General features: G+C 44.7%; 2 protein-coding genes across 4 annotated transcripts in view; one reads left to right on the top strand and one right to left on the bottom strand.

Moving 5' to 3' along the window:
• Positions 1 to 10,906, bottom strand: part of vdac3 (voltage-dependent anion channel 3) — a 19,628-nt gene extending 8,722 nt beyond the window's left edge. The window contains exons 1-4 of one of the 3 annotated variants that reach the window (XM_063195644.1): positions 9,766 to 9,848; positions 5,344 to 5,690; positions 2,589 to 2,663; positions 1,283 to 1,332 (exon numbers count right to left, since the gene is read on the bottom strand). In XM_063195644.1, the coding sequence (XP_063051714.1) occupies positions 1,283 to 1,332; positions 2,589 to 2,663; positions 5,344 to 5,686 (468 nt within the window). In that variant the 5' untranslated portion in view covers positions 5,687 to 5,690; positions 9,766 to 9,848. Of the gene's footprint in view, positions 1 to 1,282; positions 1,333 to 2,588; positions 2,664 to 5,343; positions 5,691 to 9,765; positions 9,980 to 10,753 lie in introns of those variants that run through there. The other 2 variants (XM_063195646.1, XM_063195645.1) reach the window with 2 other exon arrangements.
• A 593-nt stretch (positions 10,907 to 11,499) lies between these two features.
• On the top strand, positions 11,500 to 20,490 carry enkd1 (enkurin domain containing 1). Its single transcript, XM_063194555.1, has 8 exons — positions 11,500 to 11,592; positions 12,065 to 12,156; positions 12,317 to 12,544; positions 13,506 to 13,678; positions 14,693 to 14,830; positions 15,252 to 15,388; positions 16,007 to 16,143; positions 19,328 to 20,490. The coding sequence occupies exons 2-8, from the start codon at positions 12,072 to 12,074 to the stop codon at positions 19,486 to 19,488; spliced, it is 1,059 nt and encodes a 352-aa protein (XP_063050625.1). The 5' UTR covers positions 11,500 to 11,592; positions 12,065 to 12,071; the 3' UTR covers positions 19,489 to 20,490.
• The last annotated feature ends 104 nt before the right edge of the window (positions 20,491 to 20,594 follow it).

Below are 20,594 nucleotides of genomic sequence, written 5' to 3'. Positions count from 1 at the left end.
CAGTCTATGCTTGTTAGCCTAGGACTTTTGTGAACTACTACACTACTGTGTGTGTGTGTGTGTGTGTGTGTGTGTGTGTGTGTGTGTGTGTGTGTGTGTGTGTGTGTGTGTGTGTGTGTGTGTGTGTGTGTGTAGGAGCGTGCTTGCGTGCGTGTGTGTGTGCATTTGTGCGTGCGCACATGGGCGGGTATCTGGAACAGTAGTTCGGGCTCACCACAGTTGACTCACTGGAGGTTTGGGATTTGAAATCACAGATTCCTATGTGTGTGTGTGTGCATGTACGTACATGTGTGTGTGTGTGTGTGTGTGTGTGTGTGTGTGTGTGTGTGTGTGTGTGTGTGTGTGTGTGTGTGTGTGTGTGTGTGTGTGTGTGTGTGTGTGTGTTACTGTTTGGAACAGTAGTTTGGGCTCACCACAGCTGAGTCACTGGAGTTTTGTGATTCTATATCACTGAGCCCCTTTCACTTTTAAGCACTCATCTTTCGCTTGGCAACGCTTAGCAACTTGGCGTGCCATAACCCGCCTTTCAAATAAATATGTGCATGCCATTGGGCAATTTCCTAGTTTTATGATGAGTCAAATTGTGGGGCATAAAAAGGTGTGTGTGTGTGTGTATGTGTATGTGTATGTGTGTGTACTGTATGTTTGCGTGCCTCGATGGTACTATTGTGATGCACATGCAATGACAACACAGAAGATAAACCCGATTTAGTGATTTTCAGCTGCCTTAACTGACTTAAGATATTTATAACCGTAATCCCTGGGCGATCGCTGTGCTGTGGTGGCCATTACGTTTTCATCCAGGATCAGGCCCTACTAGATCTGGGATGCAATCTGAGCCACATCAGATCTGACGGTAATAATCATCATCATCCTCATCGTCGTCATCATCCTCATCCTCATCCTAATGCCTTTCTTTCTGGAAGTGATCCTTATATGACTTTTGTTGGTCTGACTGTCTCTGTGGCTGAGTCTGGCATGTTCACTTGTTCATTCCACAGTGCTGCGCGGTGTAAATTCAACACTTAGGGAGTCAGGTCTAAAACTCAGATGTTTTGAATCAAGACTGCACAATTATACTGTAGCCTATATAATGCAAATAAATGTACAAGTTTAACGGTACATTTCAGATGGTGTCTATTTCTGTATAATTCTATGACAGCATTCAAACACACCGTGAAATTTGAAGGAGGGAGGTGGAAACGGGGTGAGAAAGAAAGAGAAAGAAATGACAGAAAGGGTAAGAAAAAGGGAGACAAAACCATGGGACAGGACTACTCACAACTCCACTCTGTGCCTTGGTCTTCAGGTCCAGCTTGACGGTCCCATAGCCTAAAGGACACAGGCACAGGACAATAGTAACAATTGTGACACACCAGCCAAATTGCATTGTCGTATTTACTGAGCAGCGGCCATTAACTTAAAGCGGAATTCACCTTTTAAACAATATTGTGCCCCATCTCTGTATTTGACCACAATATAACAGGGGATTATGCTGCCACGGGATATAATAGGCTTTAATTAAATATAAAAGCTATTCATTGTTTTACTAATGGTGATTTGAAGCGCCCTCAAATCACCAGAAGAAAAAAAAGTGACTACAAATTCTCAAATCTTTCATGTGGCTACTGTCTGAGTTGTGTATGTTCCTATACATAAAGTGACCTTGGACATTGCATGACCATAACTTCACAAAGGTATTAGGTATCAAGGTTATTATTAGACACATATAAGCAAGCATCATGAGCCCGTTGTCTCTATGTTGTGTATACACAGTGTGTGTCTCTATGTTTATAGGATGTGACATTGGACTTTGCCTCATATAGGCTTTATACAGGTTATTAGCACTATACAACTAATAAAAGCTATTCAAAGCCATTGTTTCCTGTAATAACACAGGCATTCTGTTGGAGTGTCTGTCTAGAGAGTTCCATATTAAATGGCCCCATATCCTTAGTTCCAGAGGTCAGTTGCAGCTAGCAATGCATAACCAAAAGGTCAGAAAGGTCACTGGTTTATTAAGCAGCTGGTTATTAGTGTGTGTGTGTGTGTGTGTGTGTGTGTGTGTGTGTGTGTGTGTGTGTGTGTGTGTGTGTGTGTGTGTGTGTGTGTGTGTGTGTGTGTGTGAGTGTGTGTGAGTGTCTAAAGGGGGTTGGGTCCCATTTCCTGCCCAGTCACAGTGTCTCTTGGGAAATAATGACAGCTAAGTCAGTGTAATTGATGGATCTAATGTCACGCACGCACGCACGCACACGTGCACACACACGCAAGCATGCACACATGGCACACACACACACACACACACACACACACACACACACACACACACACACACACACACACACACACACGGTACACACTGATGGTATTGATTTGAAAGTGCACATTAGCACAACAAAGAGGACCATCTGTCATCAGCCTATGCAGCCTTCCACGTTTGTGTGACTGTGTGACTTTGCATCTTCATGTGTGTGTGTGTGACTGTGTGGCTGTGTGTGTGTGTGTGTGTGTGTGTGTGTGTGTGTGTGTGTGTGTGTGTGTGTGTGTGTGTGTGTGTGTGTGTGTGTGTGTGTGCTCATGGTACACACCATAGCCTTTGCTGAAGATGTCCTTGGCGGCTTTGCCCAGGTCAGAGTAGGAAGGAGGCACGGCCATCTTGACAACTGGAAATAGTGAGGAGGGAAAAACAGAGAGTTCACACCCACCCAACCGGACACACACACACACACACACACACACACACACACACACACACACACACACACACACACACACACACACACACACACACACACACACACACACACACACGTTATAGGCACGGCCTTAGGCAAAAGGCACATTAACACACATCGCAAACAGCACTCCTCAGCAAAGCAAAAAGTGACAGAAACAGAGAGTGACAGAGAGAGAGAGAGAGAGTGACAAAGAGAGAATGACAATGACAACGAAAGACAGGCAATAGCGCAGAATAGGAAAAATCCAGACACTTTTTAGTTTAGACAAACAGCTTGGAAGGAGAGGGAGAGAGCGAGAGAGATAGAGAGCATAACAGAGCACAGATATACAGGTAGAAAAAGAAAGACACAAAAACAAATCAGGATAGGATAAGAAACCCAGACACCTTTTAGTTTGACAAAAAAACATCTCGATTGTTAAAGGGACGATTCGACGGTTACGACGGTAAGCAGCCCACATCCCTTTAAAGATTTCTGATATGACACCAAACACACACACTCAGCAGAGGGGCCCTCGAAGGTTATGGGCCACACTTGCCTCAAGCAACACTGATAGACAAACGACGCACAAGATTGCCTACCTGGCAACGCAACACTCCCAAGCTTTAACGACGCTTGAGCATCTGTTGAACGTGTGTGTGCAATTGTGTCTTTGGCAGGGCCAATGCAGTGCACTTTATGACATAACCTAGCCTACATACTATAAAATAATACCATAGTCAATACCATCACAATATGTGTAGATGCGAATACCGCTACATAAGAGAACATGCAAATAACAAGACAAAACAAAATTACCAATTATATTTATTATATTTACATTTACAATTACAATTACATTTACCATTACAATTACATTTACCATTACAGTTACGCTACATTGTGTGTGTGTGTGTGTGTGTGTGTGTGTGTGTGTGTGTGTGTGTGTGTGTGTGTGTGTGTGTGTGGAGTATGTAGTACATACATGTGGCAGGGTAATGCACTTTGGAAGCAGTAATGCAATCAAAGGCAAACATACAGAATACACTCAAGCTGCACGCTTGCGTACACACACACACACACACACACACACACACACACACACACACACACACACACACACACACACACAAAGGCCACACATCACACACACAGCACACGCCCTTAGACTCGGGGGAGGAGGAGAAGGAGAAGGAGGAGCTTATCTGGGAGGTGTCATCAGGGACCACATGGACCTATTGGGAGCCTCGCCATACGCTAGCTAGCATGACTCTGGAAAACTCTATGGCCGTGTCCTTTATCTCTCTCTCTCTCTCTGTCTGTCCCTCTCTCACATACATGACACATTCTCTCTCTCGCTCTCTCTCTCTCTGCCTCTCTCTCTCTCTCTCACACACACACACACACACACACACCATCTCCAAGATCATCATCTTCTCCTGTATCCATCTATAGATTACTGTTTTGTCGCTGTGTCGTCTCTCCGGCCCCCTCCCCCGCTGCTCTCTCTCTCTCTCCCCCGCTGCTCTCTCTCTCTCACTATGGTGCAGGCTGTTTCCTGTGTAGCATATGGCTCCTGGGGGGACTCATATTTCATTGTCCCCATGGCCCCCGTAGCATGTGACCACTAGGCTAGCAATCCCCTGGGACTCCCCTCTCCCTTCGCCTCTCTCTCACTCTCTCTATCATTCTTTCTCTTTTTCTCCACTACTTGTTCTCTCTCTCCCTGCTTTACTGTTGCTATTTCTTTTGGTGTTCCTCTCGCTCCTCTGTTTTTGACACCTTTCTCCTCTAGTTTTCCTTGTCTGCACTCCATCACCTCTCTCTCTCTCTGTCTCCTTTACCTCTCCTCCTATGTCCCCTCTTCATGCCCTGTAACCATCTCCCTTCCGCTACCCAAACATTTCTTCTTCTATTTATCGCTCTTCTTCTTCCCCTCTCTCTGAACCCATCGTTACCACGCATGCCTTTGTGTGTCTCTCTTTCTCTCCTTTATCTGCACAACAGCCCTGTGGTGTTATCGTTTCATTATGTTCGAATGCATCACTGTTTCAAAACCCCACACATCTTAATCCTGGCCCTCACTGTGAAAATGGACACATCAGTAAACATGTTTATGCATTATTAAAAAGATTGTTGGTGGTGACATGTCATGTTCCTTTGTCACATACACCCAGACCTCCTCTGCCCCCCTCCCTCCATCCTTCTCTCTCTCCCTCTTTCTCCCCTCTCTCTACTTCCCATCTCTCTTTCTCTCCCCTTCTCCCTCCACTACCCTCCCTCTCGTCTTCCTCGTCTCTCTCTCCCTCTACCCGTCTTCTTTCCTCCTCCTCTCCTCTCTCTTCCTTCTCCTCATCCTTAACTCTCTCTCCCTCTATCCTTCTAACATCATTGTCACTTCTCTCCTTCCTCCCCTATCTTCCTTTCTCTCTGTCTCCTTCCTCCGTTATCTTCCTCTTTCTCTCCGTGTACCGCCGTTATCCTCCTCTTTCTCTCCGTTCAGCCGTTATCCTCCTCTCTCCTTCCTCCATCCCTCCGGCTCTCTCTCTCTCTCTCTCCATCTCTCTGGTGGTCCCTGAGCACGTCCGGCCCCTTACACCCTCCCCCTCCATATCCTCTGACCTACCCTTGGGCGGGTGATGAGGGCACGGTGCAGGGGCGGCTGGTGCTGGTGCTGGTTCAGGGGCTGGAGGTGGAGGTGCCGGTGCGGTGGGTGGTGGGGGTGGTGGAGGCGGTGGGGTCACCACCACAGGGGGCACCTCGGCCGGGGAGGCAGCAGAAAGAATGAGAGGAGCAGCAACAGGAGCAGGAGCAGGAGCTGGAGGAGGAGGGGGAGGAGGAGCAGCAACAGGAGCAGGAGCAGGGGCAGGAACAGGAGCAGGAGCAGGGGCCGCAGCAGGGGCCGCAGCAGGGGCTGGGGCTGGGGCAGGGGCAGCAGCCACCACCGGTTCCACAGGTGCTTCAGACATCGCTCTTTAGAGAAGAGTAAGGGGGAGGTCATCACATCATAGGCATAACGGTGTGTGTGCGTGTGTGTGTGTGTTGGCCAGGACTCTCTGGAAAAAAAGCCATTGAGAGCCTTTTCCTGGTTAATCAAGGGTTAAATAAAAAAATATACAGTATATGTGCAAGGTTGTGAGTGATGGCATAGTGGTGTGACTGTGTGTGTACCTGCATGAATGTATGAATGCATGCCTGTGTGTGTGTGTGTGTGTGTGTGTGTGTGTGTGTGTGTGTGTGTGTGTGTGTGTGTGTGTGTGTGTGTGTGTGTGTGTGTGTGTGTTGGTGCGTGCCTGTCTGCCTGGGTCTTTTGGGGACATGTGTCACGGTCAGTGGGCATGAGGATTAATATATCAGGATGGATTGTTGAAATGTGTGTGCTCCTGTGTGTGCATCTGTCTGAGTGTGTGTGTGTGTGTGTGTGTGTGTGTGTGTGTGTGTGTGTGTGTGTGTGTGTGTGTGTGTGTGTGTGTGTGTGTGTGTGTGTGTGTGTGGATAGTGCATGTGTGGGTAAGTGAATGTAAAAGAGAGTGCGAGAGAGGGAACATAGCCTAGTAGTATAGTATGTGCTCTACAAGCCTGCCTTGTTCCCTACCGTACTGTGACAAGCACGGCCGGCCGGCCTGTGTGTGCCTGCAACAGCGTGTGTCCGTCTGCTCACGGCCGCTGCAGGGGGAAGCGTGTGGTGACATAATCAGCGGTGGCCCAATGCGAAGTGACTAATGTGCGGCGGTGACATCTGGGTTGGATGGGGACAGGATGGGGGGACAGTAGGCAGTAGACAGTAGACTACGGGAGGGTGGGGGGGGGTGTCAGGACATTACTGTGCCTAGACAGTGACCTGAGGGGGGCATGGGTTTGGGGGATGGGGGGGTTGAGGCCACCGTATTCCACAGACGTCCCAGAGTCACCCCAGTTTGTGTTGCGTGACATTTTCTTCAAGGACACACGCACTTGCATGGCAGGCACTTGTTCACACACACACACACAAACTCACACACTCTCTCTCGAACACACTAACACTCCACACACATACACACACACAGAGAGATGAACTGTTGTTGAATCCCCCTTTGCCTGTACGCGCACACAAACACACACTCCGCTGGAGTGACAGTTGAGAGCCCTCGTCCTGGCATTATGCTGTTGGTGGCCTACCCACCCACCCACCAGCAGGCCAGCGAGACTGCTGACACAGCAGCACGACATACATGCGCATGAACACACACACACACACACACACACACACACACACACACACACACACACACACACACACACACTCGAATGCACACACACACACACCGTACGTGCCTGCACACACACACAAGCCCAAAAACCAGGGACACAGTACACTCTAAAATTAGCAGAGGGCCAACCCGACACCGCAGTCCCATGTGACAAGACAAGTTATGAAATTGGTGCTTCACCAGATTCTGACTGAGCAACCCCTTTAGCGATAGGAAACACACGCACACGCACACGCACACACACATTATCTCCCCACTTTGAATCACTGACTGCTGATTGTGACAAGAGCTGCGGCAACATCACAGCTTTCAGATGACCTAAAAGAAGGGTACATATAAACTGAGTCTCTATACCAACGTCTTCCTCTCTCTCTCTCTCGCTCGCTATGTATGTGTGTGTGTGTGTGTGTGTGTGTGTGTGCTTGTGTGTGTGTGTGCGCGCGTGCATGCATTCACTTAGTGGTTCATGTGTGACATTGACACCCTGAATGGTCAAAGGGCAAGATGTGTTTGTCTGCAGTGTGTGTCGTTGCCCCTGTGTGTTTGTGTGTGTGTGTGTGTGTGTGTGTGTGTGTGTGTGTGTGTGTGTGTGTGTGTGTGTGTGTGTGTGTGTGTGCGCGCGCGTGTGTGTGCGCGCGCGTGTGTGTGCGCGTGTGTGTGTTTCAGCATATTTATCAGGGTGAGATTTATGGCCTGACTCTCTCAAAGCTTAGCCCACTTACACACAACAGAAAAAAATACTGTGTGTGTGTGTGTGTGTGTGCGTGCGTGTATGTGTGTGTGCGAGCAAACATGCATGTCTGTGCATTGTGTATGTGAGTGAGTGAATAAGTGACAGAGAGAGAGAGAGAGAGAGAGAGAGAGAGAGAGAGAGAGAGAGAGAGAGAGAGAGACAGACAGAGAGAGAGAGATCTGCCATGGTGTCGCCAAGGGACTATTCCTTGAGTACTTATCATGACATGGCACATCGAGGGCTGGGCCACTGGTGCATAGAGGGGTGGGGGAGGAGGTGTGTCAGATAGAGAAAGCAAGAGAGAGCTGGTACAATACCATTAAATAGGCCTGGGTCCCTTATTTCTGTGGATTAATTTACTGAGGTGAGAATGTGTATCTATGTACAGTATATGTGAACAATGTGTGAACATATGCCTATATGTGTGTGTACGTAGGCCACGCATATTATGTTCATGGGTGTGTGGCGGGAGTGTGAATGGCAGAGAGAGAGAGAGAGAGACAGAGAGACAGAGAGAGAGAGAATGTGCCAGAGGTATGCATGTAAGGCCTATGCTATAGTGAGATAAGGTCAAGTGACAAGAGTATACGTTTAACCCAGGGAAGCAAGTCCACGGCTGCAAAGGTCCTTTTACTTATCTCCACAGCCCCAACACAGTATGCAACCTGTATACTCTGAATATCTGTGTTCATTCAATCCACCAGCCAGCCTGTATGTCACCTAAAGCTCCTGCCCACACTTGCCACTTGTCATTAACACATGCCATCGGCCTATGGAAAGAATTTCCTGGTCCTATCTGGGTGGGCTGGAAACATTACGGTATAAGGTCAAGGGTTATGTACTATAGGCTATGTCAACACAGTATGGTTTAACTGAGAAAATGATTACGCTAATATTACACACGGACTGAACTGGGGGTTTACCACTTGGGTAAATGGGCTGATTTAAACACTCTATGGATAGAACAAAGGCAAGTGTCCATTTTTTTTCATCAGTCAGAGACCACACATTTATCAAGCACACAACTGTCTAAACGCACCATCCATCCAATGTCCAGTAAAGGTAACGATGGTCAATATCTATCAGCAAATTCAAACATCCCGCCTCACATCTCAACATAGAAGCCCCATGACGTATAGTGTGCAGTTGTTATGTAGCCTATACGCTTCATTGGTTAACGTATAGCCTACATTTTGATGGTCACACTCAATGAAACGAAAGACCATTCCCTGACGCGGTGCAATCGCACTCCTACTAATTACAAAAGTAAAGGAAATGCATAAATTATCAATAAAGTAAAATATGCTTTATAATAATAATTGAATACTGTTGAATTGATGGCACACAGGACACCAGCACATTTTACCCATAATCGCCGTCACACATTATTATTTAATCCACAAAGTATATTGGATTATACAAATCCTGGGATGGGTTTCCGAAACATCAGGCTTGAACTTTAAACCGGCAGTGGTGTTGCTGTCAGAACTGGCGTGATGCTGCTCTAGCCGTGGAAAAAGGACCGCAGCTACAATTTGTCCGAGGTGCACGCGTTTCCAACAATGGGCTCTGGTGACCATCTGACGACCCCCTCGACAAAAAAAAACCCCTTTGTCTCCCTGACAAGCGCTAAACTCAGTTGAAGTATACATAATGGGCATACGAGACATTAACACATGAGAATGAGAAAACGTTCAGCAATTTTCCACGATTGCAATTACTTTCTATGCAACTATATAGGCCTGCAATTTACGCGTTGATATGCGCGACCATTGTTTATCGATATTTTCACGACAGGACCTTTTCTGTGGTGTGTTTTGGGAGAAAAATCTTGATTATGAGTCTATAAGCGCTGCCGCAGAAGCCCTTGCCAAAGGCCCAAAGAACACCGTGTTACCGTCCGGATCCCCTTCACACCGCACGCCTATCCAATCCAACGCAAAAGCGACTGAACACATTTCCCAGGACATGTATAAACTACAGCAATATTTTCAACAAATCCTAGTCCGTCTACCTTTGTCAACAAATTTCCATTTTTGAATTTTATACTAATGCATGTTCCTACCGTTATTCTCTCGTGCAGCGGCGACCAACTGGGCTGTGCAGCGCTTCTGTCTATCCTGTCTCGCGCAATAGGGCACAGTGAAGGAGAAAGTAGCGAGGGGGCAACGGACTGAGCATGCGCAATGCTGCGACTTTCCTTGCACTCCGCGCCGGTAGTTGACGTGATTGTGTAATTGACATTGGGAAGAAAACAGCTGCATGAATTTGATAAGCAGTCGTATGGATCAAGTGTCCATGTCGCGCATGTATGATGGCATTTATGCAATGTATTGTTGCCATAGACGTTCCTTGAACGTAGCCTACATAGTCGACAACTTATTTCTAATGGGAATTTAATCAGGTGGGTTTGGCACTGACGAAAAAAAAAAATTCTATCCCATGTCATGTTCATTCATAATCTAAATGCATAATATAGGCAGACTAGAAGATAGTTTTGACTTAAATCACTAGAGACAGATGTACTATGACTAAGTAGCCTAACTCTGTCTAACTGGATCCTAGGCCTTCCCATCACAGGTGCCATTTATTCACTGTTAATGGTCTTACTGTGATATTGTTTTATGGTCATAACCGTCTTATTGTGACACTATGATTTCAATGGAATATTGTCCTGCCCTGCATATTGGGTTTATTTAGGCTATTTGTAATGTTATCTATCAATGGTTCTCAGGCCTATTTTGCTTTGTTTTACTTTTTCCCCTCACACTTGTAGGCATATTGTTCAGTGTCCTTCAGTAGGCTAGGCCTATCTTGAAAGGCGCTCACAATGCTGTTATTTTTATTTTTATGTTGTTATTATTATTGTGCCATTATTACATCTCGCCTTTTCAAACAATTTAAGGCAAAGCCTATTGAGCCTGGTATTCACGCAGACCCTCGTGCATTTTCGCCCAACTTCGTGAGCTCGCACAGGTCTGGTAACAACTTGCCTTCATCTGCCTGGAGAAGAACCAGGTTAACCTAGTCACACATTCTGAAAGCTAACTTACATTCTGACGGGGAGGCGGGCGCGCTCGGCGGAGTAACTGATGTTGATGATGTTTTGTTGTTGGACAGCTTGTGCTTCAAGGAGTTCATCATTGAATCCTTAGTACTGGCAAGGACTTGCTGCGTTTCTGCTGCACTCACTTGACAGACTGGAGACGTTCAAGTCAACACACGGCAACACTTAAATATTCTATTTCGCCAGACATCCATTATGACGTCGACAAAGATTCTATAGCGCAAAATGCGCAGCAAATCAAACGCGGAGCTCTCCAGCAGAGCTATGGCCATGTGGTCATGATCATCAAAAGCACTATATATCACCAAAGAGTTGTTGTTATGATTCCCCGTAAATAAATAAACGAAATTATATCAAAAAAAAAAGAAGAAATAACTGCCATTGAATTTATAGGCCCACAGACACTTGGACCACCCAGCAGCCAAAACACCATGCCATCATTGCATAGGCCCTACTCATATAGGCCTATCTAAAATTCAATATAGCCTACATGGGTGTATATAAACCAATGATAAGCCTATATACAAGTCAGTGATATAAACAGATAAAAAGTAATGTATTGTCAGAGACGGTTTAAATGCAGAATAGAGAATCTTTGATATGGTATTGTTTCTGCGGCTAGTTTTTCGGCTCTGCAATGGCATGGGCGGGCCTCGCAAATAACTTATAAACCCCGCGCTACTGTCTCTTTAAGTTGTTACCATGGTGAAATGTTTGGGTCAAGATTGTTGTGTCTGCGTCATCACTGTGCGTGTCAACCAGCAGCATCAGTTTGAATTTGCTCAAGACCGAAGTTATATTTATTCACCATCTCTCCCTATAAAGGTACGTATTCTTCTATAAGAGGATTGAACTGTGAATACAAAAGCCGTATTAACAGAAGAAGTAATTTGCCATATTTTATGTAAAAGCGAACAGGTTTAGTCAACCATACATCGATGTCGTTGGACTTGAATTGCTGTTAGCAAAAGCTAGCGACGATGTTGTTGGTGGTGGTCGGTCAGTTACAGCTGAACGTATGAACGTTGTCTGTTAACAATCATGAATTTAGAAACTCTTTTCATATAATTGTTTTGGCATGATTTTGCCACTTCACATAGTTGTAGACTTTGTCGATAGAAAAGATGCAAAACGTCCAATTAGGTCTAACCAGTTATAGTGGCATGATATCTCGAGGGTTAAGACCTACTACAAGACGATTATACCTCATTGGTCAGCTGGTCAGCGTGTCGGGATTAAAGTTGTTGACAAGAACATGTTTGTTGGTAAAGAGCCATGACAAGTGTGTGTGTTGCAGCTCTGCCATGTGCGAGGGACCGTCTATGATCTCGGGACCCATCCCTCCGGACCCCACGCTGTTCCCCCAGTACTACAGACGACCGTCCTCTGGTAAGAAAATTAAAGCCTAGTACAGCTCTGCTTGCCCAGACCTAGCAATAGTTATATATAACATCCTGTGTGACCTGAACCTGGACCTCAACCTGAACTGCTTAGCCCAGAGTAAACAAAATCCCATGTCCCTTTTAACATGCTGCAATTGTGTTGAAAGCGAGAGGTCGTCTGGAGGGAAACGCTGTCCGTGCATCCTCGACGTTGCTGTTTGGTCTGTCGACTCCAGACCCTGTGATGCATCCAGGTTCCTACAGTGCCCGAACCACACGGCCACAGCCCCGCATCAAACCCAACGCGGCACACATCCTGGAGCGGGGACAGAGAGGGGTTGTAGGTTCCCTTCTCACCTTGGAGGGTGTCCCCATTGCCCCACAGCCTAAACAGAGTAAGGAACTGTTGACTCGTCTTGAAACTGCTTCCAGACCGGATGCTCTCCCTGGCGTGCCACTTCATAATTAATTCCAGAACCTAATCCCAGAATCTTTTTTATGAGTAATGTGATTACTTTGAACTTACTATAGTAACTTAAGTATAGCTACCCCTCCCTTTATTTTATCCAAAGACACATTGTGGATCGAAATGTGTAGTAGGTCTTTCCTTGGATCATCCATTGCAATAGCAGTAGGCCTAAAGGGTCAGAAATTATTATTATTATTATTATTATTATTATTATCGTTTTGCTCTGTGTCTTTCCCTCCGAAACCCTTAAGGTGATGTGTTCTGAGTTTCCATCATGAAACAGGCTTATGCTGAGGTAAGGTGTGAAAATGAGTGACGTGGTGGCAAGGTCTGAGGATTAAGCGTCACTGACACTGGCTCCGTTTGATCAGCTTGGGATTTGCTGGCCCTGATCTCACTGGCCTGAATTAGTTCCTCTTACTCGAGATTACCTGCATCCGGTCCTCATTGGCTGGGGAACAGTCAGAGCAGAGCTGTGATGTTTTAAAAACATATGTCTTTGATGAAGAATTAACTTAGTGTGAATGAGTGAAAGAATGAATTAATTAGTTAATTATTCCTAAATGATCACACAGCTAGGCTCATGGAATTTGTTCTCAGTTCAGCATCTTGGTACGGCTTCCATAATCAGTGTAAAATATAAAACAGTCAAGATACAACAGGTAGACATACAGACAATTACCATAGGGTCTAAGCTTATCATTGTCTAGAGTTCAGGAAATGTATTAGCCAGATGCATCAGCATGAAAGTTGCAGTGAAATGAAGTTGAGTGGAGGCACTAGCATGTGGCGCCTGCCTGGCCAGGAATTTAGAGCACTCTGAGGGAAAATATTACTGAAATATGTTGAATGTATGAAATGATGGGCTTATTTCTCACTTCCTGTAGAGTCTGCAGTGCGTGACTTTGGCAAGGAGAATGTGCGGCGGCTGCGCGAGATCCAGAAGAGGTGTCGGGAGCAGGAGGCTGAGAAGGAGCGAACGCGACCCGTCCCCGTCAAGGCCCTCTGGACCTCCCCCAAGTACCAGGACGTCCAAGCCAGAGTCATGACCCAGCTCCAGGTGAAGTGACCTCACATACCTGCATTTCCTTAAATAATAGCCAGGGCTACTATTGCCACAAAGAAAACAAAACAGTTTGGACCAGGTTTCAACTAAGGGCAAGCTACAATTTGAGGGAGGCATTTCATACAAAAAGAAAAACTAAAACAACTATAGTAAATGGGAAGGTAAAGAGACAATTGCTGTGATGCAGGCTATAACAAGAGGCAGGCAACTTTTTATTAAGAAGTAGTTTTAAACCAGGTTACTAAAAGAGACGGGGTACAACTGGGGGCCAGGATTTACATTGAGGAAATACAGACGTTATACACCATAACTGTTGTCAGTAGGGATGGGATATCGGTATCGGTGTATCGGTATCGGGTTCAGATATCAACATATTTCAAAGATCGGAATCGGATCGGAATTTTCCCGAAATATCGGAATTTTCCTGATACAGACATTCGGTCAGGTGCAATGTTAATTTGAAATCATAACACTTGCATATTAGTTTTCAGGATGGGATAGTTACTTTTTTACTTGTTACTTTTTGCTTATTAATTGGTTTCCTGTTCCTCTGACTCCCTTTTCTGACCAAATAGTCTGCTTGGGCCTACCTCAAGTTGAAACCCATGCATATATGTGATTTTGGTATTGGATCGGAGTAGTATCGGTATCGGCAGATATCCAAATTTAGATATCGGGATCGGATCGGAAGTGAAAAAATGTGTATCGGTGCTTCCCTAGTTGTCAGGCCAGCCAGAATGGTGCCAGTACCTGTTCCTGTGCCAGTTAAAATGTATTTGCTTACCCGTCAACCAATCACTTTCATATTGCATTGTTTATTTCACCACTAGTATGGGTATGGGATGGTCATTGAGCATAGGAGAGTCACCTAATGCTTACCTTGTGCCCAGTTGTGCAATAGCCTGTATTAGGTTTTTGTATATTATGTACACTAGACAACTTATTTCCTTCGGGATTAATAAAAGTACTCTACTCTACTTCCCTGTCTTGGTCCGTGCGTGCGTGCAGGAGACGACCCCGCCTAAGAAGCCGGAGTGTCAGAACTTCCTGAGGGCTCACTCTGCTGGGGGGTCAGGAAGACGCCCGCTGCCCCGCCCAGCCTCCACTACTGCCCTGCCCACCACTGCTACCCCTGTCGACTCAGAGGTGGGTGATGCCGACACACACAATGCATCACACAAAGTGATAATCATGGTGACAAACATGCAGAAAGATGAATATGGGCCAATGACGTTTGTCGTATCAGATGTCAGGGTGTTATGCCACAATTGTATGGATCAAATGATTTTGTTTTGCTTTTACTGGATTACGTAAGAAGCATATTCATTGCTTGTACATGGGCACTAGCTGTGGTTGTACCACTTGACATCAGCTACTTAAAAAAAAAAAAAGATAATAACGCCATTGCCCCATACACTGTATGTTTGTATTTATATACATGCCCTTTTCCTTAATTTCTTGCGGCATCAATAAAGCACCTCTACTGACAGATGTTAATACATTTATTGTGTGCAAATTCTAAACCATGGTGACCATTTAGACGACCTTGTTCCCTATGCCACTACAGTTGCTGGTGAGGGGCCGCACGGTGGACTTTGTGAGCCACAACGCGCGGGCAGCGTCAAAGACGGTCATCAGGCGCTCTCAGTCCCTCACAAACCTGAGGATCCCACCCAGCGCTGAGAAGGGAAAAGTGCCACAATAGTGAGTCTCTGACCCAGCTGTAAGCACAAGACACATAAATAGAAAACGGGGGTTCAGATTTGAAGCACTGTGTAAGGTTCATGAAAATGTATCGCCTTTGTTCACCCCCCCTTGCGCTGTACATGCTTGGAGCAGTAAGGAAAAGACGCAGCATCACACTTCAACACATACAGCATCCATCCAACATTTTTATTCATGTGAAAACCTGAATGTATCGAACAGGGCCACTGACAGCTTTGCCTAGGCCCAGGATAGAGCCATCTGAGAGGCCCCTACACTGCCCTACACTCAATATATAAAATATAATAATGAGGACTAGGGCTGGGCGATATGAAGAAAAAACAATATCGCGATATAGATTACTTTATATCACGATAACGATATATATCACGATATACCACAATTACATACGTTTTCGATATAAACGATATAGGACAAAGGTCACAATATACACTTTTATATCACGATAACGATATATATCGTCATATTGCCCAGCCCTAATGAGGACCCAATTCTGGGGCCCCCATATCCCTATGGCCGGGAAAATTGACCCCTTAGCCATAGACGTGGATTGATGTGTTGACTCGGTGCATTAATGTTTCACCTGTTTGCCTGTAGTCTATTGGAGAGGAAGAAGCAGTGGAGGAAGGAAGAGGAGGAGAAGAAGAAGAATACTCCCGATCCCTCCATCCCAGCCGGACACACACAGATGCCAGAGAAAGACAGACAGCAGACACTGCACTCGCTTAAACAGAGTATGTACTCTCACACACACACACACACACACACCCACTGATGCTATCAGTGACACAGTTGCACGCATGCACGCACACACACAAACAAACAAACCATAGATTGTCTCACACACACATGCATACATACACACACACACATACAGGTACACACTTTTAAATGTCACCCTAATGTAGAAACCTTGCACCTGATGTAAGCACTGTTGCAAACACTATAAATTATTTGCACATGGGCACACACATGTGCACACACACACACACACATACCGGTACACATTCTCACACAAACAATTCACTCACCCTCGAACAATCACTCAGTTATTTTGTGTTTGTCCTGTCTGTTTCATAGTTAGCAAAAATCAGAGAAAGATTAAACAGTTTCTCTTTCCAGGATGTCCACCCGAAATTCTCCCAGCATTTTACAGCGTTTAAACAGGCGGTTCTCTGTGCCACGGTTTTCTGCAATGACATAACACATTAACAGCAGGTGAATGCTAACGGGACACTGAGTTGCTGAGGGGAGGTGCATGGAGAGGGCGACAGGGGGCGCCAGTGCATCAAGTGTGTGTGTGGAGTTGCCCAGTAACCGAGCCGGGCAAAGGCTCCATTCCACACTCCCCAGGCTAGATGGAAGTGTCCTTGTGGAACCCCATCCTTTTGATCAGAGTATTGAACTTGTTCTCTTCCACAGCAGTCTTCACTACCACTGTGTGAATGCATGTGTCCACACAGTGTGTTAGACTATAGTGCATTAGGTTATATTCAAATGTACTGTAGTTCCATTGCACACTGTATATACAGTAGGTAATAAATGCAGGGTAATTGTTGTTGATCAGAAGTGCAAGAAGCAGCAAGTGCGGGTAGTTTACAGGGTAGTTTATGGTTGAATTCCATGTTGGGGCACTTTTCGCTTCTGTGTTGACTGCTGAGCATAGTGAGTAAGTGGAATACAGAAATGCAGATCAAGACTGTATATAGATGCAGTGGTATTGCACATAATATACTTATAGTCTATACAAAAAGTTATTATTAGTTAATTATCAGTCTTGCAAAAATCTGGCATTTGAACAGGAGTCAAAACCCATTTCTACAAACCCCAACTCCGATGAAGTTGGGACGTTTGGTAAACAGTGAATAAAATCAAAATGCTATCATTTTCAAAACATTCAATCTTTTCATTAGATGGAGAATAGTGAAAAGACAACATATTAAGTGTTAAAACCGAGAAAAAATATTGGTTTGGGGGACATATGTACTCATTTCTAATTTGATAAATCCAACACGTCTCAAAAGAGTTGGGACGAGGATCAGTGAAATTTAGTAAACATCCAAATAAGATAAAACAACAAAGAAGAACATTTCAAAATGAATTGTACTGACGGACAATATAGGTGTCCAGGTATAAGATCATCACAGAGAGGCTGAGTCACTCAGAATTAAAGATGCAAAGGGAATAATTACCATAGTTATTACATACATGTTTGAATTCCCTTTGATTTACCACGATTGAATGTATATAAGACATATTTTTGTTAATAAAATCATTGTATAGGTTCATGACATCATGAAATATATATTGGCTGTAGTCTCACTCTAGCACTCCAGGAATTAGAGCTATTAAACATTGACCATATTAAGAATGCTTAATGCGTGCAAATGATACAGGGGTGTAACATTCTCCTAAGCACCTGAGCTCACTTGAAATAGACCCAGAAGACATGGGAAACTGTCCTTTGCTTACAGAAGTCAGCAGAAGTTGTAGAAGTCCATTCTTTTTGACAATAAAAGAGCATTGCACATCCTATGCTACAGTGAAAATGGACCATCCAACTTGTGTTAGTGCTAACTTCAAAAGTCAGCCTCCATGATGGCATGCGGGTGCAGTAGTGCATTGGTTAAGATGTTCTCACTCATCTGTAGAGTTAAATACAGTGCTGAATGGTATAAATGGGTTTTAAACAGCATGAAAAGCCACTCATGCATTATATTTTGAAGGGAGATCTTCAATTACTGCCACATAGTAAGGTCAAATTGCATTCTCTACTATGTTTTAACAGTTTGGCTCCATCATAAGGACCAGCAGGTGATAAAATGGTGGGTTTTTGGTCAAGACCTGTCACACTGTAAGCACTACAGAAAGGAAAACATTGCAAAACATGACAAGGAATACACCCACCATTTAAGCTGGTGAAATCATGTCCAAGATAGGAATTAACACTGGTTTTTATATAAAATCATCTCATCGGTTAATGAATTTAACTGTTAAGTGTTGTCTTTTGTTTTGTTTTTAGTCTTCCTCGACATTTGCTGCCATTTATTGTCCCCGTCCCAACTCTTTTGAGACGTGTTGGATTTATCAAATTAGAAATGAGTACATATGTCCCCCAAAACAATATTTTTTCTCGGTTTTAACACTTAATATGTTGACTTTTCACTATTCTCCATCTAATGAATAGATTGAATGTTTTGAAAATGATAGCATTTTGATTTTATTCACTGTTTACCAAACGTCCCAACTTCACCGGAGTTGGGGTTTGTATGTGACTTAATATTGGTGGCAGATTCGTGCAAAGACAGGTCCGTGGTTCTACCTTGTCACTAAAAGGCACAAATCCATGCCGGTCGCCAAAGTGTCTGATTCCACATGGAATGACTCGTGTGTCGACTTTTTAATATCCATTGTACTGCAGTCCCTTCACCATCTTTCTCTGTCTGTTAATGCAGAATGGGCTACAGAAATGTGGTGTACTCTATTCACCATGTGTCTCTGTCTGGTGGTATATAAATGCAGTGCCCTCACCTTCTTTCTCTGTGTGATTGTGTCTTTGTAGTTATAAATTAACACTTAGCGAGTTTAAAAGCAACATTACATCGTAACTGCACACATTGCAACGGCATTCTAATGCTATTAAGCATAAGAAAAATCGACATATTTTAAAATATACCAAAAAATATACATATTGTATGGTATTGAGTCATGAGGTTGTTGGAAATGCCCAGCCCTTATTTGAACAGGAATGTGTAAACTTTTTATATCCACTATAAATGCAGTCTATTGACCATGTTTCTCTGTCTGGTGGTGTCTGGCAGATCACAGGGAGCTGCTATCCTGCAGAAGATGTAGCGGCGGTATATTGCAGTGTGCTGTATTCACCATGATGTCTCTTTGTCTGGTGGTGTGTGGCAGGTCACAGGGAGCTGGTGAGCGAGCTGCTGTCTCTGCCGGTGCGGGCCGACAGCCTGGGCGTCCGCTCCCGGCGCACCGAGCTAGACCGACGCCTCTCCGAGCTGGAGGAAGCCATCAAAATCTTCTCCCGAGACAAGGTCTACGTCAAGATAGACTCCTAGCCAGCCAGCCCCCCCCAGAGCCCAGCTGCCTGCTGCCACCGGCCCCGCTACGCTCTGTAGCGGTGACATTGCTCCGCATGGACAGACGCCCCTGACGAGGCAGCAGTCTACATACTGGGCACTGGGCAGAGGAACTGCTTTGACACTGAGGGGACCTGACAGGCTTGGATTTGCAGTTGCGAGAGACTGACTGAGCCTTTGCACTGGACTGAAGTTTTGGCGCATAGCAGAAATAGTTTTGCCTCGGGGTGGTTCATTGCGTAGATAAATGTCCTGCAAATGTTGTCACATTGCTGCAACTGAACTAAGAGACGGGAAGAGAACAGCGCTGGAACATTATTGTGGAACATCAACACATTTGGATGAGACACATCAGAGGCATAGAACAGAAAGCTTGCACAGGTACATCTGTGTGCCATTTTGCACTCTGCTTGCATTGCAAGCACGGTTTTACGGAAAACGGGGGAAAAAAAACCCTTTCTCCTATTTATGTTCCTTTAGAGTTGTGTAATGGAACTAGTTGTACCTTGACTTTTGCTTGGCTTGACTAGCACAAAATGTTTCCGGTATAATCACTATCAGTTTTTTTTTCTCCTGGTCATTTCTGAAGGGAATTGGTTCGCTTTTGTAATGATTACATGCTGAAATAATAATGACTACTGATTGATTATTAGTGTATGACTACTATTTGGCTAATTATCAGTGTGAAGTTACCTCCGACTAAGCTGCTGAATGTTTTTTAAGCTGTACTACTGCTTAACACATAACTAGAAGGAACTGATAAACTCATGGACCGTCACCTACGCTTTGATCTTAATAACCTTGTGAAGAAATGTATTCATCATCACTATGCAATGCCTTCTGAAGAACTCGCCACTTGTAATGCAACTGGTTTCCTACTACAGCTACAGTTGTTTTTGTAAAGTTCATTCATCTCTGACCATATGCTTCTGTAAGCATAATATGAATTGTTGTTTGTATTTTAGTATATTTTGTTGCAGAACACTCAATAAATGTTTTATGTTTTTAAATTGTGTTGATTACTGCAGGGGTGGGATTATCATAGCCTACTTATCAATTAACTTTGACAAAGTTACTTTGGTTAT

Source organism: Engraulis encrasicolus, chromosome 3 (genome assembly GCF_034702125.1).
Source record: "Engraulis encrasicolus isolate BLACKSEA-1 chromosome 3, IST_EnEncr_1.0, whole genome shotgun sequence".
NCBI lineage: Eukaryota > Metazoa > Chordata > Actinopteri > Clupeiformes > Engraulidae > Engraulis > Engraulis encrasicolus.
Note: the sequence above shows the minus strand (reverse complement) of the source record. Positions and strands in the feature narration are given on the sequence as shown.